Source organism: Eubalaena glacialis, chromosome 11 (genome assembly GCF_028564815.1).
Source record: "Eubalaena glacialis isolate mEubGla1 chromosome 11, mEubGla1.1.hap2.+ XY, whole genome shotgun sequence".
Lineage (NCBI taxonomy): Eukaryota > Metazoa > Chordata > Mammalia > Artiodactyla > Balaenidae > Eubalaena > Eubalaena glacialis.
In genome coordinates this window covers 10,646,529-10,674,315 of record NC_083726.1, presented here as the reverse complement: position 1 = coordinate 10,674,315, position 27,787 = coordinate 10,646,529, and the positions used below count along the sequence as shown (strand labels likewise).

General features: G+C 57.5%; 3 protein-coding genes across 4 annotated transcripts; all 3 read left to right on the top strand.

Annotated features, from left to right (window-relative positions):
* The first annotated feature begins 5,523 nt into the window (after positions 1–5,523).
* LOC133101109 (histone H1.0) lies at positions 5,524–7,124 on the top strand. Its single transcript, XM_061205735.1, has one exon. It carries the CDS (start codon positions 5,817–5,819, stop codon positions 6,399–6,401), a length of 585 nt encoding a protein of 194 aa, XP_061061718.1. The 5' UTR covers positions 5,524–5,816; the 3' UTR covers positions 6,402–7,124.
* Positions 7,125–8,261: 1,137 nt separating this feature from the next.
* On the top strand, positions 8,262–14,512 carry GCAT (glycine C-acetyltransferase). 2 transcript variants are annotated; one of them, XR_009702487.1, is made up of 9 exons: positions 8,262–8,512; positions 9,985–10,115; positions 11,370–11,471; positions 11,943–12,089; positions 12,660–12,814; positions 12,952–13,034; positions 13,239–13,454; positions 13,793–13,914; positions 14,190–14,279. XR_009702487.1 is itself a non-coding variant. In XM_061204511.1 (9 exons), the coding sequence occupies exons 1-9, from the start codon at positions 8,317–8,319 to the stop codon at positions 14,339–14,341; spliced, it is 1,260 nt and encodes a 419-aa protein (XP_061060494.1). In that variant the 5' UTR covers positions 8,262–8,316; the 3' UTR covers positions 14,342–14,512. The 2 variants fall into 2 exon arrangements, 1 of the variants encoding a protein (XP_061060494.1); XM_061204511.1 differs by having other exon boundaries at positions 13,239–13,410; positions 14,190–14,512.
* A 3,281-nt stretch (positions 14,513–17,793) lies between these two features.
* GALR3 (galanin receptor 3) lies at positions 17,794–21,336 on the top strand. The gene is made up of 4 exons (XM_061205723.1): positions 17,794–18,159; positions 19,319–19,696; positions 20,320–20,960; positions 21,200–21,336. The coding sequence occupies exons 2-4, from the start codon at positions 19,338–19,340 to the stop codon at positions 21,334–21,336; spliced, it is 1,137 nt and encodes a 378-aa protein (XP_061061706.1). The 5' UTR covers positions 17,794–18,159; positions 19,319–19,337.
* The last annotated feature ends 6,451 nt before the right edge of the window (positions 21,337–27,787 follow it).

Here is a 27,787-nt window from a genome sequence, read left to right as displayed (position 1 = left end):
AAACAAAATTTTAAGCTTAAAATTCTGTAGTGGCTTGTGAGCGCACTCAGAACAAAATCTACACCCCTTGCCGTGGCTTAAAGCCGCACGTGCTCCAGCCGGCTCTTCAGTCTGAGGGCATCTCCCTCCACACTCCTCATCCTGTCTCCATCCAGCCACACAGCCTCCCCTGGCACTTGATGTACATAAGCCCGCCTGTGACCCCTTTCCCAGGCCCCAATTCTCATCCTTATCTGCGCTTGACACAATCACAATTTGTAATGATATCAATGCTGTCTCCCCAGTGGACTCTGAGCCCCGTGAGACCAAGCTGGGTCTGTTCTGTTCACACCTGGCACTCGGCCAAAGTAGAGGGTCCTTAAATGGGGGAAGAGGGAGGTAGAAGATCTCTCTCCTTGAACTCCAGACTCAGGATTCTTCCATTTACCTGACTTCTCAGCATCTCCACTCACACATCTGGGAGGCATCTCAAACCTAACCCGGCCAGAACTCTCAAACCCTCAGTCTTCCCTGCCTCAGTTAATGACAGCTCCATCTTCGCTTGTTCAAGCCAAAATCCGTGGGGTCCTCCTGGGACCCGACCACTTCCCATCCCCTCCACTGCTGCCACCTGGGCCAAACTACCATGATTGCTCACCTGGATTACTGCAACAGCCTCCCAACCCCGCTTCTGTCCTTGCCCTCTGCAGCTTCTTTTCCACACAGTAGCCAGAGTTGACTATGATTAACTATTTTTTAAAATAAATTTATTTATTTTTGGCTGCTCTGGGTCTTTGTTGCTGCGTGCGGGCTTTCTCTAGTTGCGGTGAGCGGGGGCTACTCTTCATTGCAGTGCGCAGGCTTCTCATGGCGGTGGCTTCTCTTGTGGAGCATGGGCTCTAGGTGCGCGGGCTTCAGTAGTTGCAGCACATGGGCTCAGTAGTTGTGGCTTGCGGGCTCTAAAGTGCAGGCTCAGTAGTTGTGGCGCAGAGGCTTAGTTGCTCTGCAGCATGTGGGATCTTCCCGGACCAGGGCTAGAACTGGTGTTCCTTGCCTTGGCAGGCAGATTCTTAACCACTGCGCCACCAGGGAAGTCCTATGATTAACTATTGCCTGGGTCCCACCATGTCCCACCTCTGCTCAAAACTCTCCAATGGCTCCCACCTCACTCAGAGTAAAAGTCAAAGTCCTTACAATGGCCCTCCAAACCCTACATGACCTGTGCCTCCTTTACTTCCCAGACCTTACCTTTTAAAAAACTCATCTCCTCCTACTGTCCTCCTTAATTCAGCCACCCTGTACACTCCTGCCATAGGGCCTTTGCACTGGCTGTTCCCTCTGCTTGGAAGATTCTTCCTCCAAGAATAAGAATGGCTCCCTTTCTCACCTCCTTTGAATCTGTTCACACGTCAGCTTCTTCTCTGACCACCCTATTTAAAATTGCAAACACCCTCTTCTCAGCACTCACCCTCACCCGGCTCTAATTTTGTCTTTGCAATTATGGCTTTCCAACATACTATATAACGGACTTTTTTTTTTTTTTAATACTTATTTATTTGGTTGCATCAGGTCTAGTTGCAGCAGGCAGGCTCCTTAGTTGCGGCATGCATGTGGGATCTAGTTCCCGGACCAGGTATCGAACCCAGGCCCCCTGCATTGGGAGTGTAGAGTCTTAACCACTGCACCACCAGGGAAGTCCCTATAATGGACTTCTTTATTTACTTTATAAGTTTATTTATTTATTTTTTTATTTATTTATTTTTGGCTGCGTTGGGTCTTCATTGCTGCACACGGGCTTTCTCTAGTTGTGGCAAGTGGGGGTTACGCCTCATCGCGGTGCGCGGGCTACTCATTGCGGTGGCTTCTCTTGTTGCAAAGCATGGGCTCTAGGTGCACGGGCTTCAGTAGTTGTGGCTTGCGGGCTCTAGAGTGCAGGCTCAGTTGTTGTGGCACATAGGCTCAGTAGTTGTGGCGCACGGGCTTAGTTGCTCCGCGGCATGTGGGATCTTCCTGTACCAGGGCTCGAACCCGTGTCCCCTGCATTGGCAGGCAGATTCCTAACCACTGCGCCACCAGGGAAGTCCCTGGACTTCTTTATTTAGTCTATTGCTTATCTATCTTCTCCACTAGAATGTCAGCTCCACAAGGGCAGGGATCTCTTGTCTCTTGTTCACAGCCCTATCCCAGTGCCTATCTCAGCGCCTGGCACATATCAAGTGAACACCTTAGAGTTCCAAAGACCAGAATGAATGCATGTCTGCAGTGGAAAAGTCACTGGCTTGGGAGTCTGTCACCTTTCACCCTCCTTCCTCCAGGTTGACCCACCTTGGACAAGTCATTTAGCCATCGTAGACATCCTCTCTGAAAAATGGAGTTGTTATGTATCCCTTGAATGTGCTCAGTAAATGCTGGCACATTCACACATGCATATTAGTAAAAACAGGACCCCTGGCATTCTAGTGCGATTTACGCTTTTCCATACAGGATTTCATTTCACCCTCACACCAACCCCAGAGGTAGGTAGAGCCCCTTTTTGATAGGTGAAAACACTGAAGCCTCTTTTGACAAGTGAAAAAACAGCAGAGAGGCCTGGGTCCCTCCCTAAGTGAATGAACAGGCAATGTCTGACCCCCTCCCCACGCCTGGGGCGGCCCGGCGGTTCCGAGGCTCGAGAGGGTCCCAGGCGGGTCTCAGTGCGGGGTTCGCCATCGGGGGACTACATTTCCCAGGAGGAATTGCCCGCAGCTCTGCGGCTCCCGAATTTTTAAAGGGCTCGCGTTAAATGGGGCGGAGGGAGTTCTGCAGTCTGCCGGCCGGTAAACGGCTCTAAGCTGGGTGGGGACCCGAGACCGTCCTGCGAGGGTACGCGGGCCGGGCCGGGCCGAAGTCAAGAAGTCCCCCGAGCTCTGCAGTGTCAGCGAGGCGAGGTGAGGCCAAGCCAATCTGGAGGCAGCCTGTCCTCTTCGTGCCCACCTCGGCCTCGGACTCTATGCCCAACTCCCGGGGAACCCCTCCCAACACCCCCTTCCCCTCCAGTTCTCCCGAACGGGGGGAGGGGCGGTGAATCTCGTCGCCAGCGGGGAGAAGAGCTGTCCACCGGCGGTAAAAGCCCCCGAGACCCCGAGGCGACCCCTCCCTCCATTTCTGGCTTCAGTTCTGGGAGAGAATGTACAGGTTGCTGGGATGGGCGGGGACTCGGGATGTGAGAGCTACAAAACGAAGTGAAGGCCTGGGGGCGCCGGGAGCTAAGCCTCGCAGTGCGCCCCCCCCCCCCCACCCCCCGCCATCCGTCCTTCCTAGTCCCGTGGCCTCCACAGTAGATGAGGGTGATGGGGGGAGTGATCGCGTTACCTGCCTCCCCAGGCAGGAGGCGCAAAGGATCAAGAAACGGGTGGAGAGCGCTGTGCAAATAAAATTATTTCATCATGGTGCCACTGGACTCGTTCAGTCCTTAGTTTTAGACACCCAGGGACCTGGGATGCGGGGATGACATGTCTCTGGGAGCACAGGGTGGAACGACATCTCGGACCTGGGGCTGACTACGTGGATGCCTATTTTCCCATCTAGATCTTAGTGGGAACCAGAAGAATTGTCTTTGAAAATAACCAAAACAAACCTACCAGAATGTTGTGTTTTCAAATCAGGAAACTTCGGGGTAATTGACAACATCCAAATAAGAAGGTTGACCTTTTAAACTAACCTGGCCCTTCCTGGCTTCTCTTCCCCGCCTGTGACAGCAAGATAAGCCCGGGAGAAGGCATCCCATACCGATACCGACTCTTAGGACTCCCCCTCCCCATTCCCAATCATTTGGATTAATCCATCCCGTGGTGTGTGTGTGGGGGGGGACCCATTAATTTCCCTGGCCTCAGAGACTCCCAAGTCCAGTAGGAGCCCTTCCCCCAACATCTCCCAGTTACGACCAGTCCCCCCATCTAAACCTTCCAACCCTTCCCCCACCTCCTCCTCAATAGCTGGTGTCTGCCAACAGCTCCGGGACCGTACAGGAGAGCCGCCTTCATCATTTTGACCAGCTATAAACCCCCACTACCAGCGTATTGTTTAAGTGAAGAGTGGCCGCCTCTTTGCTTAGGGAATAAAAGCGGGTTGTTGTGGGAGGAGGCTCAGAGAGCGAGCATCCTAGAATCTCAACCCAGGGCCCCTGCCAAGCGGGACCCTGCGGGACCTTGCACGTGAGTAGGACGTCTGTTGCAGACAAGGGGTCCCAGGAACTCTGGGATCCCATCTGCTGGCCTCTAGACCGCTGAAGCCCCTCTGAGCCCCCAAGGTTCCCTACAGATGGTGGCGCCCCTTGCTTTCCTCATCTATACCTGCCAAGCAGCACGGGGAAAAGATGTACACATTTTAACAAAGACATCGCATCTTCCCAGCAAAATGGCGGTGGTCCGGGCCACGGCTCCCTGAACAACTCACACTTTCCGAGGATTAGTCAGGACTCAAGCAGCGCGACCCCCTCCTCGACCTCCCCGCCAGAACCCCATTTTCCCAAGCTCCCAAAGCTCTCAGGGCCTCTCCTCATCCCAGGGGCCCCCAAGACAGTCTTTGGTTAGAGCCTGCGGGGCAGCTCCTTCATTGTGAACCGCCCCCCTCACTGCCTTCAGGGAGCGTTGGGAGGGGGACTGGACCCCAGGCTGGGCCCTAGGGGTAGGGGCAGCGAGCTCTGTCTCTGACACCCCAAAACTCCTAGGCTGAGGGAGGACTATAAATGAATTCTCAGTTAGGACATACGGAGGATGTGGGGGTCTTTGAGGAGAAGAGGCGACTCGGAGACCCCTCCTCATTCCCTTAGGGGACCCGGGCAGCATTCGGGGTTCGGTGTCAGGAGAGAACCTCGACGCAGAGGTCAGGGGGCGCGCTGGGGGAGCGAAGACAGAGGAGGGGGAAGGGACAAAGTTTGAAAGTGCCCTTCCAACTCTTCCAGGGAAAGTTTGCTTAGGGGCCCCATGGACAGAGAGAGGGTAGAGGTGCGGGGGGCCCGGTGGCGGGATGACCCCCGAGAGGTGACCGGACCCCGGGGGAGGGACCCCTCCCCCCTGTCCCGGCTCGGCCCGGCTGGGAGTCGCCCGGCTCGGGGCCGCGTGTGTTAGTTGGGGCCGCTTTCGGGCCGCTCCGCCGGGCTGGGGGGTCCCGCCGTGGGCCGGGAGCGGGGTCCCCGGTAGCCCCAGGGGGGAGCTTTGCTACGGGGGGTTTCCCGAACCGAGGCTCCCCGGCCCCGCAGAGCCAGCCCCCGGCAAAGGGGAAATGTGCCGGCGCGCCAGCGGTCCTTGGCGCCGTTTGGGGCGCGTGGCGGGCGCGGGGGGCGGCGACCAGGCCGGCGGGACGCCCGGTGGGGGAGCCCAGAGAGCCAGGCAGCGGCCCCGGGCGGCGGCGGGGAGCGGGAAGGCCCGGGCCGGGGGGAAAGGTCGGATTTGCTCAGCGGAAGAAACACAGATGGCGGCGGCGCGGCGCCATTCCGGGCCGGGAGCAGGCAGCCAGCAGCCCTGTCCTCACCGCGGTCCGCCCGCCGCCGCTAAATACCCGGATGCGCCGCCCGAGCGCCAGACGCGGAGCTGGGAAAAGGGAGGCAGAGGAGGCGGAGGCAGAGGCAGACCCGGGCGCCGAGACCGACCGACAGACAGACCGGCGAGGCTGGGCCACGCAGACCCGGCCCAGCGAGTTCCTCCCGCGACCCGAGCAAGGTCCCCGAGAGCCGGCCTCGGACTGGCCTGGGAGCCAGAGGCGCCAGAGCAGATCCCGAAGCAGGCTTTCCTCGGTTTCCGACGAGGGCTGGCCCTTTGGAAGGTGCCTTCTTCAACAGCAGGACCAGGCAGGCCACCATGACCGAGAACTCCACATCCACCCCTGCGGCCAAGCCCAAGCGGGCCAAGGCCTCCAAGAAGTCCACAGACCACCCCAAGTATTCAGATATGATCGTGGCTGCCATCCAGGCGGAGAAGAACCGTGCTGGCTCTTCGCGCCAGTCCATCCAGAAGTACATCAAGAGCCACTACAAGGTGGGTGAGAACGCCGACTCCCAGATCAAGTTGTCCATCAAGCGCTTGGTCACCACTGGGGTCCTCAAGCAGACCAAAGGGGTGGGTGCCTCGGGGTCTTTCCGGCTGGCCAAGAGCGACGAGCCCAAGAGGTCAGTGGCCTTCAAGAAGACGAAGAAGGAAGTCAAGAAGGTGGCCACGCCAAAGAAGGCCGCCAAGCCCAAGAAGGCTGCTTCCAAAGCCCCAAGCAAGAAGCCCAAAGCCACCCCAGTCAAGAAGGCCAAGAAGAAGCCGGCTGCCACGCCCAAGAAAACCAAAAAACCCAAGACTGTCAAAGCCAAGCCAGTCAAGGCATCCAAGCCTAAGAAGGCCAAACCAGTGAAGCCCAAAGCCAAGTCCAGTGCCAAGAGGGCCGGCAAGAAGAAGTGACAATGAGGCTTTCCTTGTGGACACTCCTGCCTGTCTATTTTCTGTAAATACTTTTCTCCTTTCTTCTCTCTTGATCCTCATCTGCAACCCTTTGCCCCTTTTCCTTCTGACTTTGTAAAGAGACAGTTTGTATTCCTCAGAAATTAGGGAATAATTCATTTTTCCTTAACCAATCACGCAAGGACAGCAACAACGAATCTCATCTCTGTAATGATGAGAATGTACTTATATTTTGTTTTGTTGATTTGTTACTAATATGCTTATGGTTTGGGGATTTGGGTGGGTTTGTGTGTTTTGTTTAGTTAGATGGTTGGTTCACTCTGAAGGTAAAAGTCGGGGGGAGGGGGAGAATGGGCAAGGCAGCTTCTTGTGGCTGGATGACAGGGAGCCCAGGAATTGTAAGGTTTGTAGGAATACCTATGAGGCCATCGAGTTTTAAGTTGAGCACTGCTTGTGAGAGTTTCAGAACCTAGGCGCGGAGGAGAGGGGTGGCAGCAGCTGGACGGCAGAGGAGGGAGGTGGAAAAAAAACCCTCTCTAGGCTGGCTTCCACCTCCCAGTGGTGAGCAGTGGGGCGTCCAAATCCAGTTTCCTTGTCACTTCTGTTAAGTCTGCCCCAGTGGCCTCCCTATTGTCCTAGGGACGTGGAGGGGGTTGAAGTGACAGTTGGTCCGAGAAACTGTGGCTTCTCTCAGTCAGCTGGAAACTAGCCACTGGGGGGGGTGGGGGGGTGAGGGGGTGGGGGGGGGTGGTCTCTGGCTTCCAAAAGTCTCCTGTTATAAACAGGAGTGGAAACTTTGGGGGAAGGGTGGAGAGTCATTCAGCCAAGTGCCTCAGTGTGCCCTGTTGAAACTTGGGTTTTTCCACACAATTGGGATTGTATCCTAGGAGAACCTTTTTGCTTTTCCCCTGATTTTTGGTTCCTCCTGTACAAGAGGTGGCTTTGCTTAGTAGTCTGGTGGGGCTCCATCCCTGCCGCCCACTTAAAAACCTCCCGGCCTCTTTACTTCTGAGTCTTTTATAAGTAGTTGTAGATGGGGGAGGAGGGGAGGGAGGGGAGTGGACAGCAAGACATACTGCAGTCGACTTTGAATTGCTAAGTAGTTTTACAGAGCTAGGTCTGTGTGTATGTGTGTGTATATGTATATATACATATCTAGGGCTAGTACTTACGTTTCACACCCGGGAGCTGGGAGAAAAAACCTGTACAGTCGTCTTTCTCTTGTTTTCAATAAAATAGAAAAACGCGCAATTGCGCGTTCCCCCCCCCCGCCTCCTTTTTGTTTGTAAACAAGTGTTATTTGTGCTTGGAAGAATTTGCTGTCTTTGTAATTTTCAAACTTTAAAATAAAATTGAAAAAAATAGAAAAACCTGAGCTATGTGTTTTTCCATACTTCTAAGACTGGAGGAAAATGCGGAGCAATTGGACTGGCGAGCAGTGGGGGAAATCTGGGGGCGTTTGCACCTGAGAACCGGGGAGGGTTCCAAGAGGTCGACAGAACCCTGGAAACGCTAGGGCCGGAGCGTACGGAATATGCCTCACCCTGCTTCTAGGCGTCTGCTTCCGGCGTCCAGAGGGCATCCCCTAACCTTCCGAGAGGTGGGTGTGGAGGCAGGGCATGGGAATGGGGTGGGGGTCTGGTGGGCCCGGCCCTGACCTGCCTTCCAACCCCCGTCGCCTCCCCTCCCCCCACACGGACAGCTCCAGTCTCAACTTAAAAATCAATCCACTTTCGTCCTCCGCAGATCCCGCCAGGCCCCGCCCGCCTATCGCGGGGTCCGCCTCCCCTGCCCCGTAGCTGAGCCCTTCTCACTCCGATTGGCTGCCGGAGCCCGGCCCCCGCCACGTGATCAGGTCGCGGCCGCAGTGCGCAAGGCCGGGAGCGGGCAGGCGAGCTCGGGCGAGGTGGGCAAGATGTGGGCTGGCCGCGTCCTCCGCGCTGCGCTCACCGGGGCCCCCCGCGGCCACCGCGCGCATTCAGCCCTGGCTCAGCTGCGTGGCATCCTGGAGGAGGAGCTGGAAGGCATCCGCGGAGCTGGCACCTGGAAGAGTGAGCGGGTCATCACGTCCCGTCAGGGCCCGCGCATCCACGTGGACGGCGTTTCCGGAGGTAACTCCCCCTCCTGGGAATCCTCAGACCTGGCCGGTGTTCGAGGGCCGTTCTGAGGCTTTCGCTGAAATGGAGGTCCTGGAGGCAGTGGGCGGGCGGGAGCGCACACGTAGCCGCTGGACCCTTTCCCATCTATCAGGCAGACTTGCCGCTTCCCACAGTTAACTCTAACCTGGTTAGACCAGTTTCCACGGAGGCAGGTAATTTGCCCTTTGAACACCTTTTTGGCTTAGAGGGCAGGGCTGGATCGATCCAGCCCTATGAAAACGTGAGAAAGACAGACAGCTGGCTCCCACCGTACCGCTTCAAGGAAGGGTGGTGGGAAGGTGGCAACAAGAAATCCCGCATTTCTGGAGCTGCTGCTTTCTTCAGGCTTCTACTGATTGCAGCACATGGACTCCTGCAAGCGTCAAAACATGGGAATGACTAATCTCGTTTACAGACGAAGAAGCTGACGCTCAGAGATGTGAAGTGGCTTGCCTAAAAGCCCCCAGCTAGTTGCAGGCACTGGGCTTTGGTCTAGATCTTCTGGTATATTGGCGCTGGCAGGTCAGCTAAATGGCCATAGAGACCAACTTCCTGGCCAAAATCACAGGGAGCAAAGGGCTCGAGGGCTGCTGTGGAAGTCACACCATGAATTGGCCCACCTGGTTTCTGCCTCATCAGTGGTCACTACTGTCCATCTTGTCTGTGCCAGGCCCCAGGTGGGTGCTGGTTACAAACAGGCCCCCCAGACTGCCTTCTGCCAAGGAAATAGGCATGGAATCCTTGGTGCTGTTGTGCTCATTTGAAAAACAGAGGTCCTAGGAAGTCTCTACCTTTCCCCAGGGAAGCTTGGAGCAGGTCAAAAAATGGGAAATTAGGAGACCTAGGTTCTCATCGTGTTTTTGCCCCTCCCAAGCTGAGTAAACCTTGCCCTCTTGAAGCCTTAGTTTCCTCCCCGGGTCACCTGTGTTCACTTTGGGCTTTATAATTCAAGGGTCAAGGTCTCAGAGGCAACCCTGCTGGGCATGCAGTTCTGTACCAGGCAGCAAAGTCAACTGTGTAGAGTTTGGGGACCAAGGCAGGCCTCTGACGCAGCCCTCTTCTTTTACCCACGAGGAAACCAAGGCCCAGATGAGGGGTTGCTGGTGGTCTTCAGGACAGAAGAAGCCAGTGAGGAAGGGCTGGTTCCTCTGGGTGAATGTGATCCAAAGCCAGAGTCTAAACTTCTCATCCTTCAAGGCGCTGCTCTGAGAGTCCTTTTCTAACCCTCCCTCTCCTGTAGCTGTTGGATTTGGTGCTTCCGAGGGGCTCCCAGCTCCCCATCCTGGCCTCTGCCCCCAGGACAGACCATGCTGTGTGGTTGTTGCCTCCTCAAGGGTGAAGCCAGGTTCATGTCCTCTCTGAGTCCCCAGGGCCTGGTACTGACACCTTTCCAGGCCCTTCTTGGCCCTGAGCTGCTGTGTCCATTCCCCCGTCCTCCACCTCAGGAATCCTTAACTTCTGTGCCAACAACTACCTGGGCCTGAGCAGCCACCCCGAGGTCATCCAGGCAGGTCTGCAGGCCCTGGAGGAGTTTGGAGCTGGCCTTAGCTCTGTCCGCTTCATCTGTGGCACCCAGGTACACAGTAGGTGTTGCCCAGGCCGGGGACGGGCGGGGAAGGAAGGGGGGGTGGTCCCCAGCGTTGGGCGCTGACCCCAGATGTCTGCTTCTGCCGTTAGCCGGGCTAGTTTAGGCAGCTCAGTTCATCCCACTAGAGCTGTCCACTTGAAAGGCTGGGTTCAGGCTTCTGTTTTGCTGTGAAGCCTTGGGCAAGAAACTTTCCCTCTCTGAACATCCATTTCCCCACCTGCAAAACAGCTCCTTATACCTGTTCCTCTTCGGGAAAGGAAGAAGAGAAGGCAGGGATTGAGATGAAGGTTTCCGGAGCTATTCTGCCTGATCTCAGTTCCCAGCACCATTTATTGGTTCTGGTACTGTGGGCAAGTGTCTTAACTCCTCTGTGCCTCAATGCCTTCATTGGTAATGTGGGGATAATTTTACTTAACAAAATTATCCCAAATTAAAGAGTTAATACATGTAAAAATGCTTAGAACTGTGCCTGGCACATAGTAGCGCTCAATAAATGTTGGTTATTAATTTTATTTTGTAAATGTTACAAAATGAAGTTTTATAAACATGAAACTTACAGTGCTTGCTATGTGTCAGGTGCTATTTTAAGAATATTACAAATGTTAACTCATTAATGCGTGTAATAATCCTAAGTGATAAGTGCTATTTTTGCTCCTGTTATAGAGATGAGGACACTGAGTCCCAGAGAAGTTAAGTGACTTGCCCAGGGGCACACAGGCTGTTGTGGTGCGATTTGAACCCGGATGGCCTAGCTCAAGAGTCAGTGCTTCTGAGTCCTTGTGATTATTATTACTTGTCCTTTCAGAAAGGTGAAGGTGAAATGAATGGAACTTTTGACTCCCATCCGGGGCACTTTAGACTGGACAGCTTTCAAATCTAAGAATTGGAGGCCCAAATGAACCTAGAGTTACTTATGTAATCCTCTTCTTTGCCATTAAGCAACAAAGAAAGGCACTCAGTTTGATACCGGGGAGACACATCTTCCTTTGCCATTAGCACCCATAATTCTACCATCAAACCCCCATTATAAAACGAAGACCCAACCAGGACGAAGAGTACCTTCTTAGTGGGCCCCTAATTCCTCAGTGGGAACCATGTGCCAGATTCCTGTTGGCTCTGGGTGAACCTTGTGGTGCAAAAAGGAGGAGGAGGATCTGTTTGTGGCCCTGTGAGCCTCTGTCCCCAGGACTTGTCCCAAGTGGCCCAGAAGGCATTAACACCTGTTTCACTCACTTACTTCAGAGCATCCACAAGGATCTAGAAGCAAAGATAGCCCGCTTCCACCAGCGGGAGGACGCCATCCTCTATCCCAGCTGTTTTGATGCCAACGCTGGCCTCTTTGAGGTGTGTGAGGCCACAGGTGGGAGTTGGTGAGACCTGCGAGGCTGTGGAAGGCTTGGGAGTGTGCAGTCCAGAGAACTTGGCAGGATGCCAGTACCACGCCTAGAGGCTCCAGTGTCTATTTCTTAAGGAGGTCAAGGTTGGGCCAGTAGGTCTCCAGGAGGAATCCTGGGGCTTACAAGGAGGCCAGCTTACAGGGCATTTGGAGGGTAACCTATTTCAGCTGGAAGGCTGAGGGTGTTAGGGGCCACACATTCACCAAATATGTTCTCACCTCCTTTTGCTAGAGCAAAGCCCCTGATTCAGCCCAGTCCTGGGGCTCTGGGGACCAAGATAGAGGCAGAGGACTCCTGGCCTCCCTGCCCAGGAGAATGCCCTGGTTGGCAGTGAAATATTGATTCAGGGGGAGTCATGAGGGAGGGAGAACCCCAAGGTGGTTGGGTGATGGCTCTTCTCCTAACTGCCTTCTGCCAGGCTCTGCTGACCCCGGAGGACGCAGTCCTGTCGGATGAGCTGAACCATGCCTCCATCATCGATGGTATTCGTCTGTGCAAGGCCCACAAGTACCGCTACCGCCACCTGGATATGGCCGATCTGGAGGCCAAGCTGCAGGAGGCCCAGGTGGGGCAAGGCCTAGCGGTTCTAGGGGCCAGGACTGGGCTTATCCTCAGTCTTACTGCCGCACCCAGCACTCCCCCCACCCACACCCCCCGGTGAAGGAAGCGAGGCTTACAGAGGCCAACTCCTCACTCACAGGCAAACAGCCTGAAAGTTCGAAACAACCAGGATTTGAACCCAAATCCTCAGACCCAAAGCTTTATTCCATTGTGCAATACTGCCTTGAGTTTTAGTAAGCACCTTATGTGTGGCAGGCCCCTGCTAGGCACAAGGGTGGGATGAGCTTATGGGCAGAACTGGCCACACCCCATCCTGCCCTCTGGGAGAGGAGACTGCGAGCATTCTTCCTGCCCAGTGCTGAGTGTGGCTCCAGACTGCCCTGGAAGAGGCGGGTAAAGCTCAGAGAGGCCCCAGTGAAGGAGAGGATGTACCAGCCTCAGCGTGGTAGTGCTTATGTGCTCATCTCTGTGCTGGGCACTGGGCGAGCTGAGCCTTTAGAGCCCCGAGCAGCACAGAGGGTGAGTGGTTTGGCCCAACGCGTGATACCGGCCACCTTCTGTATCTTTCCTGCAGAAGCATCGGCTGCGCCTGGTGGCCACCGACGGGGCCTTTTCCATGGACGGCGACATCGCACCCCTGCAGGAGATCTGTCGCCTTGCCTCTCAATATGGTGCCTTGGTCTTTGTGGACGAATGCCACGCCACTGGCTTCCTGGGGGCCACAGGACGGTGAGAGCACACAGCACCTGAGGCCTTGGGTTGGACTCCTCAGGGCGGGTGGGAAACCGGGAGGCCAGCCCCCAAGCCCAATCCGTGATCCTGGGCACTCAGGTGGCCAGTGGTGGCAGTGGCAGCTTCCCTTGCAGGGGCACAGATGAGCTGCTGGGCGTGATGGACCAGGTCACCATCATCAACTCCACGCTGGGGAAGGCGCTGGGCGGAGCATCAGGTGCCTACAGCCTTGTGCCCCTGGGCTCCCCTCATCTACATGCAGGGCCTTGGAAGAGTCTCGGGGAAGGTGGGGAGGGGAGACCTGGGGCTGCAGGGAAGAAGACAGCGGGGACTGTCCTCTCAGGAGGGGCGTGGGGTAAGCTCTGGCTCCTGGCCTCTGACTGCCGCCCCACCCCCATCCCCACCCTGTCCTTGTTCTCAGGGGGCTACACTACAGGGCCTGGGTCCCTGGTGTCCCTGCTACGGCAGCGTGCCCGGCCCTACCTCTTCTCCAACAGTCTGCCACCTGCTGTCGTCGGCTGTGCCTCCAAGGCCCTGGACCTGCTCATGGAGAGCAACGCTGTCGTCCAGTCTATGGCGGCCAAGACCCAGCGGTGCGGTCTCGGGCAGGGTGGGGCCAGCGGGGGCGAGGAAGCTGGTGAGGGCCTGCCCTGCGTGCCTGCGCAGGCCCTAGCTCCCTGCCTACGGGTTCTGCCTTTGCCCACCCCACTTCCCCAGCGGGTTGCACTGGGACTCAGGTCTCTTAGCCAAGGGCTGCCTGCTTGCCCACCTCCCTCTTCTCTCTGCCTCTTCCTTCCATTTCCTGGCGCATTTCTCTGCAAATGCTCCTCATCTGCCTCTCTGGGTCTGCATCTCTGTCTTTGTTGGTCCCTCCTGCAGACTTGGCCACAAACCTTGGGTCACATGCCCATCAGGAGAGGGTGTGATTGCTCCACAGCCCCCCAGCTCCCTGTGACACCCAATTTGTGCCCACAGATTCCGCAGTAAGATGGAGGCTGCTGGCTTCACCATCTCAGGAGCCAATCACCCCATCTGCCCTGTGATGCTGGGTGATGCTCGTCTGGCCTCTTGCATGGCGGATGACATGCTGAAGAGAGGTAAAGGGGGCCGGGGCATGAGGAGTGGCTGTGGGTCCTAAAAGAAAAGGAGGGAACCCCTAGACTGTGAATACCCCACTTCCCCCTGCCCTACTGCCCCTCTTAGACCAGTTGTCTGTCCAAGCTTGAAAACCCTAGGCCATGAGGCAGTCCCATGTCTGAGATCTTGGGCAGCTCCCTCCTCCTCTGAGGTCCTCAGAAAAGGAGGAGCTGTATATCATGCCCCAAAAGCCTGTCTGGCTCTGGTGAGCCCCAGGTTGACTCTACCCTCCCAGGCATCTTTGTCATCGGGTTTAGCTACCCTGTGGTCCCCAAGGGCAAGGCCCGGATCCGGGTCCAGATCTCAGCGGTGCACAGCGAGGAGGACATTGACCGCTGCGTGGAGGCCTTCGTGGAGGTGGGGCGGCTGCACGGGGCACTGCCTTGAGTCCTGGGTAGTGACAAGCAGAGCCAAGGTCCCCCTCCCTCCACAGTGACAGAGAGGGGGGCCTTTGACCAGCCCAGGCCAGAGGCTGTGAACTCTGCCAGTCCTGGGTCCAGGCTGGGGTGAGGCCTGTGCTTGTGGCTGTGAGTGTGAAGTAACAGTGTGGAAATTGGCTGTGTCGTGTCAGTCTGCTTTATTCTCTCGGAGCAGCCCCAGTCCTGCGCTGGTCGAAGAAATCAGGCAGGAGCTGGGGCTCTGAGGGCCAGCTTCTGAGGACTGTAATAGATGTCAGAGCTGACCGCCTCCCCCAAATTAAGATGGGACCCAGGCAGCTCGGGTAATAGAGGCTGGAGCCACTGTTTGGCTCAGTTGGAGTCTTTCCTGCTGTAGAGGGCAGCTGAGCCCCAGCCCTGCAGGCCCCTTCCCGCGCCACCCACCCGCCTACTCTGCAGCCTCCAGAGTCTAGCCTTGGTGAACACCTCGTCCTCTGCTCCGCATCCAAAGGATGGCCTACAGCTGCCCAGATAAGAAGGGGCTGGGCACCCAAACCCATGTTTGGGAGAAGCAGAAGATTCGGCCCCAAAGGAAAGAGTGTCTGTCACTGTTGGAGAGGCCCCCGATGGTCTGGAACTCTGTGTTCTAAACCACTTTGTTCCTGCCTCTGTGGCCTTAGGCAGGCCACTCCCCCGTGTGTGCCTCGGTTTCCCCCGCTGTACCAAGAGTGGCTGTTATATTGGTATCGGGGCCTTTCCATTTCCGTATTCCCGGGGCCTGCTGGCCTGAAGATCAGCCGCCAGGGGCCGTAGCGAGCTCAGGCTCTGCTATCGCCCCGCCCCCTCCAGACTTCTGGCCTCAGACTCAGCTTTTGCTACAGCCCCGCAGGCAAGGCCCCACCCCGCCTTGACCCCGACAATGGCTCACTGCTTCCCTGCTGAAGACGACAGTCCCCTTCCCACAGTCGCAGCCCCTGGTGCTTCTCTCTCCATTGCCCTCCCCACTCAGCCTTACGGGCACCTGGTGGGGTTAAAGGATGGGTTCTGCGTCACCGCGCCTCCAGCCTCAGCATGGTGTGAGCTTGGGAAGCTTGTAGTTTGCTGGTGATAGGGCAGGGAGGATGAAAATGCCCTTCTTCATTAACGATGGGACCATGTCTCTGGTGCCCCCCACCCCCAGCCCTCCCTTCAGCCTGGGTGTCTAGGGATGGACAGTCTGGGTGAGCTCTGGCCCAGTCCATCAGGATCTTAATGCTGGGATGCTGAGAATCCTAGCCTATGATCCTGAGGAGCTTGAGGCTGGGGTCCAGGAGTTCGGGGTGCTAGGGGATGCAGCCCTGGGGGAGGGGGCTGCTGTGGCCACATCAGGGGCACAGACACGGGTAGGGCATCTGGCACCAGGTGCACTCCTACAGCAGCAAGTACACACAGCCTGGTGCCAGCCCCTGGCCAAGCCAGCAGCTTGACATGCATGGTCTGCTCAAGCTGGCAGGTCATAGAGGATGGCCATGAGCAGCCACGGGGTGACAAATCGCAGTAGGTGAGGCTGAGATAAGGTGGACCTAGGTGAGGTCCATCAGCCAGTGGCGCACAGTGAGCACCGTTGCGTCCTGTAGTTCCCAGGCGCCGCCACTGACATTGTGGGGCGGTGGCAGTGCCTCGACACCGTGGGCCAGCTTGTCGCGGTCGAGCACGGCATCAGCAGCCAGCTTTCGACTCAGCGTGTGGAGCTGTGCTGGCCCAGGTCCACCGCGGCACAGCTCCTCCGCCACCATCCAGAGGGGTCATAGGAGGTGCCAGCAGGTGCAGTGGCAGCTCTGGGCACACATGCTTGGGCTTGGGCACTTACTGGTCATCGCCAGAGGCCAAGACAGGCTATAGGGCCGAGGGCCAGTCGCGGACAAGCTGCACTTACCCTGCAGAGCCTGGGTCTCTGGGGACCACTCTCAGGGCCCACCATCTGTCCTCTACGTTGGGTGCAGAGTTCAAGGCCACAGTCACCAGGAGCAGCAGTGGAGCAAGGGAAGAGGGGGTGCCTGGGGCCCGCTGGGACTCAGACCATAGCGAGGTGCCCTTCCTGCCTGCCCCACAGGTGGTCCCTCTCTGGTTGCCACCATCCTCCCTCCTCCTCTGCTATCAATCAGCAGCTCAGCCTTGCTGCTGCTGGGAGCTCTTTGCCCTAGTACTGCCCCTGCCCATCCAGAGCTGAGCCTCCAGCAAGGAGGGACATGGTGGGCTGGGGGCTCTCAAGCGGAGGGAGGACAGTGTGTCAGGGACCTTGGGGCTTTCAGGGTCCAGGCCTGCCACATTCGTGAGTCCAGGCTTCTGGGAATCGAACAGTGCATTACTTTCATACAGGGTGGTTGTGGACCCCTAAATTCTTAAATCCCACCACACTAAGTCTGGATCCTACAATTCTGCTCTTCAGAGATCACATGATTCTACAATTCTAATTCCTTAATTCAATTTTAATAGCTCTGAATTCAGGTTTGGAGAATCTAAGTATGATCCCTAATATCTTCAATTCAGTGAGTCTCTGCTTCCAAAAATTTGGGGATGCGCTGTATCTGGGATGGGTGACATGAGGCTTTAGAGCACTGGTGAAAATCCCAGGGCCCATGGGAAGCCAGTTCTGAAGAGTCTCTTCCTGGCTCCTCAGGCCTTGATTACAAGTCCTGGCTTCATCAGCGTCCCCTCAGACTGTTTCCTCTCCCCTTTCACAGACTTCTCCTTGACATTCACCCCACCCTCCCAGCTTCTAGAAAGACACCACACAGTCCCCACCACCTCTCCTCTCCCTTAATTCATTGCAGGCAGCCTTCTGGCCCCACTACACTTGTCTAGTTTTCAACAACCACCTTGTTGCTAAATCCAATGCACCTCACACCCCAGGTGCTGGCCTCTAACCCTCTGAAAGCATGTGGCCATGTGGCGCACTCCTCCAAGAGGTCCAGACCGGAGCCCCATGACTGAATGATACAGCCATTCACCAAGACCTAGTAACCTCTTTGGCTCTTGCCTGGACAAGAGGCTCCTAATGGCTCACTCATTAAATCGCTCCCCTTCTATTCATCCTTTTAACCTCAGGCCGTAATAAACTAATTACACAATAAATGGGCAGGTCCTGTCCCTGCTCTAGAACCTTCTCTAGTTCCCCATTGCCCTCAGGCTAAAGCCAGACTCTTTGGACAGGCACATAAACCCTGCAGGCTTCAGGCACACTGAACCCCTGGAACAATCTTAGGGAAACTGATGGGTCTCAGGATTCTCAGGGGCCAGGAAGAGTAGTCCTATCTGAAGTCTGCAGAAAAGGGGCTCCTGGATTCCTAGCATAGGACACCCCACTCAAGACTAGGAGTCCTGGGACTTCCCTGATGGTCCAGTGGTTAAGACCCCGCACTTCCAGTGCAGGGGGTGGTCGGGGAACTAAGATCCCACATGCCACACAGTGCGGCCAAAAAAAAAAAGGCTAGGGGTCCTTTCTGAGCTTGGGTTGGAGCCCTTCTTGGAGCAGGGAGCAGAGACGATGGGGAAGCAGGACCACAGGAGGTGAGAGGGCCAGGAATGGACTGGGCCCTGGGCACAGAGGGGTTAACTACAAAGCGAGAATCTCAGAGAGCGAGATCAATGGGTTACTCGCTGCAGAAAGAGGCAGAAGCAACGCAGAGAGGCAGAGGAGAGCCGGACAGAAGAGCATGCCATCCGGGGGAAACCAGGGAATGAGGAGGAGGTGGCTACTTCTTCGGAAGGAGTGTCCAAGTCCAGCTCAGCAGAGGAGGGCCCTTAAAGGAGAAGAGGGAGCACTGGGAGGCAGACCTGTACCTGCAGGTAGGCACCAAGGGGTGGCCACTGAGCCAGGAGGCAGCTTCAGCCTGGCCGGTTTGCCCAGGATCAAGCAGAAGCCCAGTGCCCAGGGTTGAGGTGGGTGTTGCCCATCCTGGGCTTTGCAGGGACCTGCTGCATGCTGGGGTGGGAGACACAGATATCACCTTTCCTCCCTCCTCCCTGCCTGGCTCCCTTGCCTTTAATACGTCCAGCCACCCCAGAGGTCCAAGCATGTAGGGAGACCCCCAGGTAGCAGTCGATATGGGCCATGGGTGGGGCAGGGGTAAGAGTGAGCACAGCTTGTATAGATGCTCGTGTGCGCACACGCGCGCGCACAGATTGTCAGAAGCACTACCTGTTACAGGCTCTCAGATGAGTGCTCCAGCCTGGGAGTCAGGGTACCAGGGTGGCAACAGCCTCAGATCTGCCACTCAAAGTGTGATATTAGCCTCCCATGTCCCCTCTCTGAGCCTCAATTTCCTCATGTGTAAAAAGGGGGCAGTAAAAAAAAAAAAAAAAAGGGGGCAGTGACTTATATGGTTCTCTCAGCTGTGCCACTGTCATGCTCTCACTAAACTGGACTATCCAATGACTCAGGTATGTCACCCATGTTTGGCTGAATTTGACCTATGTCCAAAAGTCTTACTTAGGACTTCCCTGGTGGTCCAGTGGTTAAGACTCCACCCTTCCAATGCAGGGGGGGCGTGGGTTCGACCCCTGGTCGGGGAACTAAGATCCCACATAGCGCTCCCACATACCGTTGTGTGGCTAAAAAGAAAAAAAAAAAAAAGTCTTCCCTGTATTTCAGATCCCCATTGAAAACATCAGCTCCTGGAGTTGGAGCTGCCCCTCCCCCCACCCCACTTTACCTGCATCGTTGGTTGAAGGTGTCTATCAACTACCTCATCAGCCCTTCATGCCCTGGGCTATGGGGGTGTTCCCTAGGAAACTGAGAAACCCACCTTAGACACCAATGAGACTCTGCCAGGAGCATGCACAGGGGGTCCCAGTGATAACTTTTGTCTCTGTCCCCCCCACCCCCATCCCCCACAAGCTTCCAGCCCACGGGACGTGGCCAGGCCCAGGGTGGGGGACTAGACCCCTGAGTTGAGTGAGCAGAGCTGGGGGCTCCTGCCTGAGGACTCCAGCTTCTCTTCCTCAGGTGCCTGTCTGATGGGGAGATGGCTGATGCCCAGAACGTTTCGCTAGACAGCCCAGGGAGTATGGGGGCTGTGGCAGTGCCTGTGGTCTTTGCCCTCATCTTCCTGCTGGGCACAGTGGGCAATGGGCTGGTGCTGGCAGTGCTGCTGCAGCCCGGCCTGAGTGCCTGGCAGGAGCCGGGCAGCACTACGGATCTGTTCATCCTCAACCTGGCAGTGGCCGATCTCTGCTTCATCCTGTGCTGCGTGCCTTTCCAGGCCGCCATCTACACGCTGGATGCCTGGCTTTTTGGGGCCCTCGTTTGTAAGGCTGTGCACCTGCTCATCTACCTCACCATGTACGCCAGCAGCTTCACGCTGGCGGCTGTCTCGGTGGACAGGTGAGCTGTGTCGGGGACCTGGCCGGGACTGGGCTGGGGAGGGAAGACCTGAACAGATTCTCCTTGGCCTTAGAAAGGAGAGAATGGGGGACCAAAAAGGGACATGGGAGGGAGAAAAGGAACAGCTCCCTGGCCCCCACCAACCAGTCTCTGGGCACCTGCAGGGCATGCTTGAGGGGATCATCCTGCCCTCCCCCCAACTCCATTGGGAGCTTCCGGAGAACATCTCTGTGTCCCAAGTGTTAGCACAGGGCCTGGCATATGATGCTCTGTAAGAGTGAAATGAATGGCAAAAGGAACACACCAATGAATTCATCAGATATTTTATTACCGCCCACACCTGGCTCAGGTTGTGGTCAGACTGGCTTTCATGGCTTGAAACTTGGGGTCAAACCCAGGCTCACTCTCTAGCTGACGACCTCGGGCCGGTCACTTCTCTCTGAGCCTCTGACCCAGCCCCGCTAGGTGCCAGGCGCTGCTCTAAGCGCTTTGCGCGCTGACTCCTTTCATCCCCACAACCTCCCTGCGAGGCCGGGCGCGCGATCCCCCCTCACCCGCGAGGTTCAGACACGGGCGTCTAGGCGGCCGCCCGCCCGCCTCGCTGACGCCGCACCCGCCCGCAGGTACCTGGCCGTACGGCACCCGCTGCGCTCGCGGGCCCTGCGCACGCCGCGCAACGCCCGCGCCGCCGTGGGTCTGGTCTGGCTGCTGGCGGCGCTCTTCTCGGCGCCCTACCTCAGCTACTACGGCACCGTGCGCTACGGCGCGCTCGAGCTCTGCGTGCCCGCCTGGGAGGACGCGCGCCGCCGCGCCCTCGACGTGGCCACCTTCGCCGCTGGCTACCTGCTGCCCGTGGCCGTGGTGAGCCTGGCCTACGGACGCACGCTGCGCTTCTTGTGGGCGGCCGTGGGGCCCGCGGGCGCGGCGGCGGCCGAGGCCCGGCGGAGAGCCACGGGCCGCGCGGGGCGCGCCATGCTGGCGGTGGCCGCGCTCTACGCCCTCTGCTGGGGCCCGCACCACGCGCTCATCCTCTGCTTCTGGTACGGCCGCTTCGCCTTCAGCCCGGCCACCTACGCCTGCCGCCTGGCTTCGCACTGCCTCGCCTACGCCAACTCCTGCCTCAACCCACTGGTCTACGCGCTCGCCTCGCGCCACTTCCGCGCGCGCCTCCGCCGCCTGTGGCCCTGCGGCCGCCGCCGTCCCCGCGCCCGCTGCCCCCCGGGTGCCCGGCGCGCCCTCCGTCGCGTCCGCCCGGCGTCCCCAGGCCCTGCCGGCTGCCTCGGGGACGCTAGGCCTCGGGGACGCTAGGCCTCGCGGGCAGCTGCCGACGGGCGACGGCTGGGGCGGGGAGCCGGGTCGGGAGCCCGCCCGCGGCAGAGAGGCTGGCCGGGCCCTTCCGCGCGCGCCTCCGCCGCCTGTGGCCCTGCGGCCGCCGCCGCCCCCGCGCCCGCTGCCCCCCGGGCGCCCGCCGCGCCCTCCGTCGCGTCCGCCCGGCGTCCCCAGGCCCTGCCGGCTGCCTCGGGGACGCTAGGTCTCGCGGGCGGCTGCCAACGGGCGGCGGCTGGGGCGGGGAGCCGGGTCGGGAGCCCGTCCGCGGCAGAGAGGCTGGCCGGGCCCTGCCTGCCCGAGGACCGGAATAAACCTTGTCTGCCTCCACTCTGCTGGGTGTACGTCTGTCTGTCATTCCCCTTCCCCCTGGACAGGACGCCCCTAGGGGATGGGGCCAAAGCCAGGAGCCCTCTGAGGAGGAGTGGCTGAGCTGGGGACACTCAGTCCACTGAGTGGACACCCCTGGGCAGTGAAAATGGTTCAACGCAGCCAAGTGCAGGCCCTTAGCTAGGCAGCCCCAAGACGCTGTCTATAACCAGTCAGGCAGGAAGGAGGGCAATCCGTCTGCCCATGTGTATGGGGTGCTACATTCCTCAATCTAATTATCAAAACAGCTTTGCAAGGCAGATACAATCAATTCCACTTTATAGATGTAGACCTCAAGAATCAGAGAGGTTGAGTGATTTGTCACATAGCTAGTGTTTGGCAGAGGTTGGGTTCAAACCCACTGCTGTTTAACTTTTTCTACTCAGTAGCACCGAGCATGGTTTTTCCCTTTTTTTTTTCTCCTCAGATCCCATGGTTTCCAAGGTTTTTCTTGGTTTTTCCTGATCCTCCATCAGCCCTCCTCCCCAAACCTGCAGCTCCCCACGCTCAACTGGATGCCCTGGAAACCTCAGAGGGCTCCCAGCCCCCTTCCTTAGGAGAGTTCTGCTCAGGTACAGCGAGTGCTGAGGGCTTCCCCCGGCTGTCAAGTCCTAGGTCCATTGCCTGACCCAAACCCCTCACATTATTCTTTCAGTCATTTGGTGCTCCTGGCTACGGGGAGACACTGAGCCACACTCGGGCCACAGCTGGCCTTCCAGCAGCCCTGATTACCCTGTAGCCCCCTCCCTCCCTGTCCGTGCACACAGCTGGGATAGTCTGTGGTGTGGAAACCTCCTAATTAACCAATAAATCAGTCTCGATGGTTGCGGAGCCACTCACTTCCTCCCTCACCGTAAGCCAATAATGTTTATTAGCTTCTGGCTGAGGCCCGAGACCTTCGGCTTCCGTGTCTCCCCAGCACACCTCCTGGCTGCTGGGCACCCTGGGAAGGCCCTCCCTGACAGTGCGCAGCTGCTGAGACCTCATCACTGCCTGCCACCTGCCACAGACCCAGGGGTCAGAACGGCAGTCAGCCTTCTCAGGGGGAGGTTGAGACGCAGCTGGGGAGCGACTGCTGCAAGGGCGCAGCACAGGGGCTGACACCTGGTCCTGTGCTCTTTCTCCCACGTCTCTGCCAAGATGTCCCTGGCTGACTCAGGCTGCAGCAGTGGGAGTGTTTCCTGGAGGGCAGGGGGTGTGATGCTGCCGCTTCTGCAGCCCCCAGTGTGGCCTCTGTCTCCCTGAGGCCATCACTCACACCTCGCCTGGCTCATCCGTGCCTCGTACCAGCCCCGGCAGGCAATGGATATTACCTCTATTTTCAGAAGTGAAAACCGAGGCTTAAGGAGGTGAGGTACTTGACCAAAGCCAAGTGGCAAATTTGAGACAGAGCCAGGATCCTAACTGGGCGAGAGGGATGGCTCTCAGGGCAGCCCAGGCAGCATCGGAAGAACATCTAAGAGCATCTGACGAGGTTTGCTACACGACAGTGGTGAGTGCCTGCAAAATACAAGTGGGGAACAAAATCTCCTGGGGTTGGCTTATGCTGTGGTTGGTCCAGTCACCCAGCTGGGGTCACCTCTGTGGGCACGGACAGGTGACCGACTGGGAGCAGCCTCCCTCTAGGATGGGCAGGAGACAATCGCCCAGCTGGGGAGTGGCAGAGCCAGAGCCTGAACCTGCATGAAACCCCAGGCCCAGGGGAGGGGTCGGTCAGTGGAAGCCCTCCACACACAGTGGCCTGGCAGTGGGACACTCGTACAGCCCAGGCCCTTGGCTGGACCCCAAGGCCTCCTGCTTCTGAAGGGGTCTCTCTGGCCCATTGGAACCAGATAAAGAAGCCCAGACACCCCGACTAATGGAGGGCAGTACAGCCTGCCCAGGGTAGGCACACGGCCGGTATTTGATACATGAGGACAGAGGTGCCAGGGAAGGAAAGACATGACCCTCTCCTTTCTTCTTTCCTTTATCCCTCAAACATTTGAGTGCCTGCCCTAAGCTAGCCCCTGAGAGGAAGTCAGAGACAGCGTGAATTTGGCCTGCTCTCTGCCTTCTGGGAGCTCTCAGTCTAGCTGGAGAGCCAAATACCAAAAGAAGAAAGGATAGCACTGTGTTATGGGGCCATAACGGAAAAGTACACACAGTTTGAAAGGGCCCGGAGGAGGAAACTCCTGCCTTCCTGGGCAATCCAAGCAGGAGTCCCAGAGAAGATGACATTTAACATGCATTTTCCTGGGAAGAGGTGGGAAGGGCCTGCCAGGTGGAGCAACAGCTTGTGCCAAGGCAGGTACAGGTGGGAGCAGTAAGCGGGCTTGTGTAGCTGAAGCAGGGCGGGGTGGGGCCTGGGGAGCCCGGGAGGGTGGGTGCGGTGAGATCACGTGTGTCTCCTAGGCTAGCTGGGGGGCAGGAACTTCATCCTTCAGGCAGGCAGTGATGCCATCGAGGGTTTTCAGGAGGGGAGGTGCCCTAGGGTTGCTGTGTAGAGGCTGGGTTGGAGGTGCCAGGTTGGCAGCAAGGAGCCCAATCCAGAGGCTGTTCTGTGAACCCTGGGCCAGGAAAGCTACCACCAAGGGCCTGGCCTAGGACTAGGAGATTATTTTTGCCATGGCTTTGGCAGGAAGATTGATGGCCTGCTGCTGGGCTTGGGCTCGGCCCCTGAGGTTCCTGGGTCTGCTTCAGGGGGCTGACGAAATGCTTGGAAGAGCAGATGGTTGTAATCCTTTGGTGGAGAGAGCCGAGTCCTGCAGGGCCGGAGGCAGGCAATGGGGGCTGCGGTAGAGGCTGAGCGAGCCCTGGCTGCTACCTCATGGAGAATCCACCTGACCTGAGCCTCCTGCAAAGTCTCAGGCCAGGCTCAGGGCAGCCTGGAGGTCCCAGGGAGGAGCTCCTCTTAGTTGGGGGAGATTTGAATTCTGCAGCCCTCTCGCCCTCCTGTTTGTGCAGACCTCTTAGGGATGGGCCTGCAACATTCATGTCTGAACACCTACTGAGTACAGAGTTCTCCTGCAGGAAAGACAGAAGCACAGGGGATTGTGGGAGCCCAGAGGAGGGCCCTAACCAGCTTGGGGAGGCAGAGAAGACTTCCTGGAGGAGCTGATGCCCAAGCCAAGTCCTGAAGTGGGAGTTAGGACAGACGGGGAAAGGAGAGGTGGGAGAATACACACACAGGCCACCTGGGGTCCTCTACCTGCAGTCAGGCACAGCATGACGAGCCGAGGGCCTGGGACAGGGTACGCGGGAGCCCCAGCAGGAAGTGAGGTGGGAGAGGTGAGGGGGGGCAGCTGCAAAGGATTCTGTAAATCCTGTCTGAAACCGAAACTGTACCTTGTCCTGAGGGCGATGGGTAGCCATGAAAAGGTTTTAAGCAAAAGAGTGACCTGATCAGATGTACTCTTTAGGGAACTCTTTCTGGGTGCAAGGCAGGCTTTTCCTGGGGAGGGAAAGCAGAATGAGACTGGGGGCAGGGAGACCAGTTAGGAGGCTGGTGTGAGAATCCAGAGAGATGAAGACATCCAAGACTCCGGCAGCGGGTGGGGAGACATGGACAGACGGGACAAACACATACGAGGTGCAGCTGTCGGGACTAAATGGTGATTAACTGTTGTGGGGTAAGTGGTGTCCCAGATGACACCCAGCCTCTGGCTTGGGCTACTGGGGGTGGCAGTGGGGGTGATGCGGGCAGAGGTCTGGGGCGGGAGATGCTGAGCTCAGTTGGAACACGTTGCGACCAGGGGCCTGGGGGACACGGCGGGGGTGTCCATGGGGCGGTGGTGTACTGGGCACCTGCTGTATTTCAGGCCTTGCACTTGGCTCTGGAAGTTGTGTCTCATCTGCCTTAGAGTTTTGAAGATGGAGAAACTGAGGCTCAGAAAGATTAAGTAACCTGCCCAAGATCACACAGCTAGCCCCAAACAGAGCTGGGGTCTAAGTCAGGTTGGTCTGATTTCAGTTCCACGGTCTTTAGGGAGGAGAAGGGGCAGGTAGGAGTTTTTTGAAGGGGAGGGAGGAACCTGAACATGCAAAGGTGACCTCCACCCCCAGCCATCCGCCCTGTGTAGCAAACACGGCCAAGGGTGGAACTCAGCCCCGGGGAGGGTGGGCGAGCTGCAGGCCCCAGTACAGCCGTGTTATCCAGCCCCTCTCCCTGCCTCAGGCCGAAGGGAACAGCACCAGCTATCAACTTCAAGCTGTGAACCTGGGGACATAAATACCAATTAACCACCCCGAGGTTTCCTATTAATGAACATCAGTCCTCAGCCCTGATGCAGGGCTCATTTGCGAGTCGCCGGCTGGATCCAAGACGGCATGAGGCCAGAAGGACAGGCTGTGCAGAGGTGGAATTGTTTCTGGCTTAAGAGGACAAGATTGATTTATTGAGGCATCTGCTTGGTGCCACCTTGCTTTAGAGGCCTGGGCTCTGTATAGGGGTGAGACTGAAGCAGGAGGAAGGGGGGTGAGGTGGGGTTGAGGGGCAAGGGGTGCCAGCCTGGAGTTCCTGGGGGTGCTTTGGATGGCTGTGGCGCTGGGGAGGGTGCTGGACTGGGCATCTGGTGGACCTGCCAGGTCAACTCAGAGAGGTGGCGTAGTGCAGGGGTCAAGGCACGGGCTGTGAGCCACATCGTTGGGTTTGAATCCTGGCTCCTGCACTTCGTAGCTGACCTCTCTGTTCCTAAGGACCCGTAGAACTGAGCCGTCTGAGCCAGGCTGCATGCCAGACTGCATTCCAGGCACACCGCCTTGGGCTGCTCCCTGGTGCTGCCAGCTATATGCGAGGTTTCAAGGGCTCTCCCGGGCGGACCCTTGCCTCCATCAAAACCCGCACAGTCTGGGAATTCCCTGGCCGCCCAGTGGTTAGGACTCCAAGCATCCACTGCCAGGGGCCCAGGTTCGATCCCTGGTCGGGGAACTAAGATCCTGCAAGCCACGTGGTGTGGCCAAAAAACAAAAAACCCCCTCACAATCCAACTGGGGAGGCGCGACTCACCTGCCTCCACCCCACTGGGCAAGCTGACGGCCAAGTGCTTCTATAACACGTGCCATCCTCCCCAACCTTCAAAGCGGGAGAAAGTCACCAGGCTGGCGTGGACCATTCACAGAGACAAGGGACCACTCTGGCCCCTGGTCTGGGGCTTCAGGTAAGACTCCTTTGCTTCCCTGAGCCTGTTTCCTCAACTATAAAGTGAACTGATCATATCTCCTTGCAGGCACCAAGGTCTCGGAGTTAGCTTGAGAGCCAGCATCAGGGGGTTTGGGCTAATTCACTTTGGGCCCTATTGCTGGGGGGAGCCAGGGACTTTGTTGGGATTATCCAGGCATCAATCAGTCCAACTTCCTGACCTCCTAACCCTGCCTTGGGCTCAGCATCTGAAGCAATCTGGGGAGCTGGTGGGGCTTTTACCCGGAGCTCATGGTGCCTGCTCTGGGTAAGGATGCATCTGATCTCCAAGGTGGAGGTGACAGCTTGCCTCACCTGCTTTCTGTCGCCAGGGCAAATCTTCAGACCTCAGGATCTCCACAGCCTGGCCTCACCTCTCTCTCTGGCCAGCCCCTCACGCTCCCGGGCCCTGCACTTTTCCAGGCCACCTCCTGGCCCCAAAGCCAGCTTGTGCCTGTCCATCCGCCAGGCCTGGCTCGTGCTGCTCCCAGCTCTCCCACCGCCTCGGAAGGCCTGTGATAGTTTGGGCAGCCACCAAAGATCAGCAAAGACCATTCCAGACCCAGCTCAGTCCCATCACCTCATACTGTCCTCTCTCCCCTCCAGGTGACCAGGTGCAGGCCTTGTCTACCGAGCACACTGTGCCATGTGCTCAGCGAGGAAAGGGCCCACCCCTCCCTGCACGGGGACAGAGACATTCACTCAGTAAGGTCCATCGGTTTCTACTGTGTCTCAGGAGCACTGGGGACACTGGCACTTTGGGAACCTTGGCAGAGATTCCTGGGCTGGGCTGGGTCCTGCGCTGCTGACCTCAAGCAAGTTATTCTCTGCCTGAGCCTCAATCTTCTGCATCTATAAAATAGTGGGAGCAAGGGCATTGGCTACCCTTTTGGCTGCAAACAAACACTAAATCAAAGGGCTTGTGTAAAGGGCCTGCTGGCACACAGTAGGAGCTCAACAAATGTTGTCGCCCTCAGTTTTAGGAAACTCTGCTTCTGAGAAAGCTCTAATTTCAGGCGTGGTGGAAACAGCACGAGCTTTGGGGGTGGGTCCAGGGTCCAGCCCAGCTGCCTGGTTGGGTCACCCTGCAAACCTGCATTTTCTCACCCATCCAAAGCACCAGCAAGGCCAGTTATCTCACAGCATGGTTGGGAGAAGTTGTGAATATTCCCCAAGCATTACCACCGTCTGCCATGGGCAAAGGCAGGAATTTTCTTTTGCTTTTTTTGTTCCCTGTTGTA

Coding starts and splice junctions, on each gene's coding strand:
- GCAT (XM_061204511.1), top strand. CDS start 8,317: ATGTGGGCTGGCCGCGTCCTCCGCGCTGCGCTCACCGGGGCCCCCCGC. Junction 13,411..13,792: donor ATGGCGGCCAAGACCCAGCG/GTGCGGTCTCGG, acceptor TTGTGCCCACAG/ATTCCGCAGTAAGATGGAGG. Junction 13,915..14,189: donor GGATGACATGCTGAAGAGAG/GTAAAGGGGGCC, acceptor CTACCCTCCCAG/GCATCTTTGTCATCGGGTTT.
- GALR3 (XM_061205723.1), top strand. CDS start 19,338: ATGGCTGATGCCCAGAACGTTTCGCTAGACAGCCCAGGGAGTATGGGG. Junction 19,697..20,319: donor GCGGCTGTCTCGGTGGACAG/GTGAGCTGTGTC, acceptor ACCCGCCCGCAG/GTACCTGGCCGTACGGCACC. Junction 20,961..21,199: donor CGTCCGCCCGGCGTCCCCAG/GCCCTGCCGGCT, acceptor CGGCGTCCCCAG/GCCCTGCCGGCTGCCTCGGG.
- LOC133101109 (XM_061205735.1), top strand. CDS start 5,817: ATGACCGAGAACTCCACATCCACCCCTGCGGCCAAGCCCAAGCGGGCC.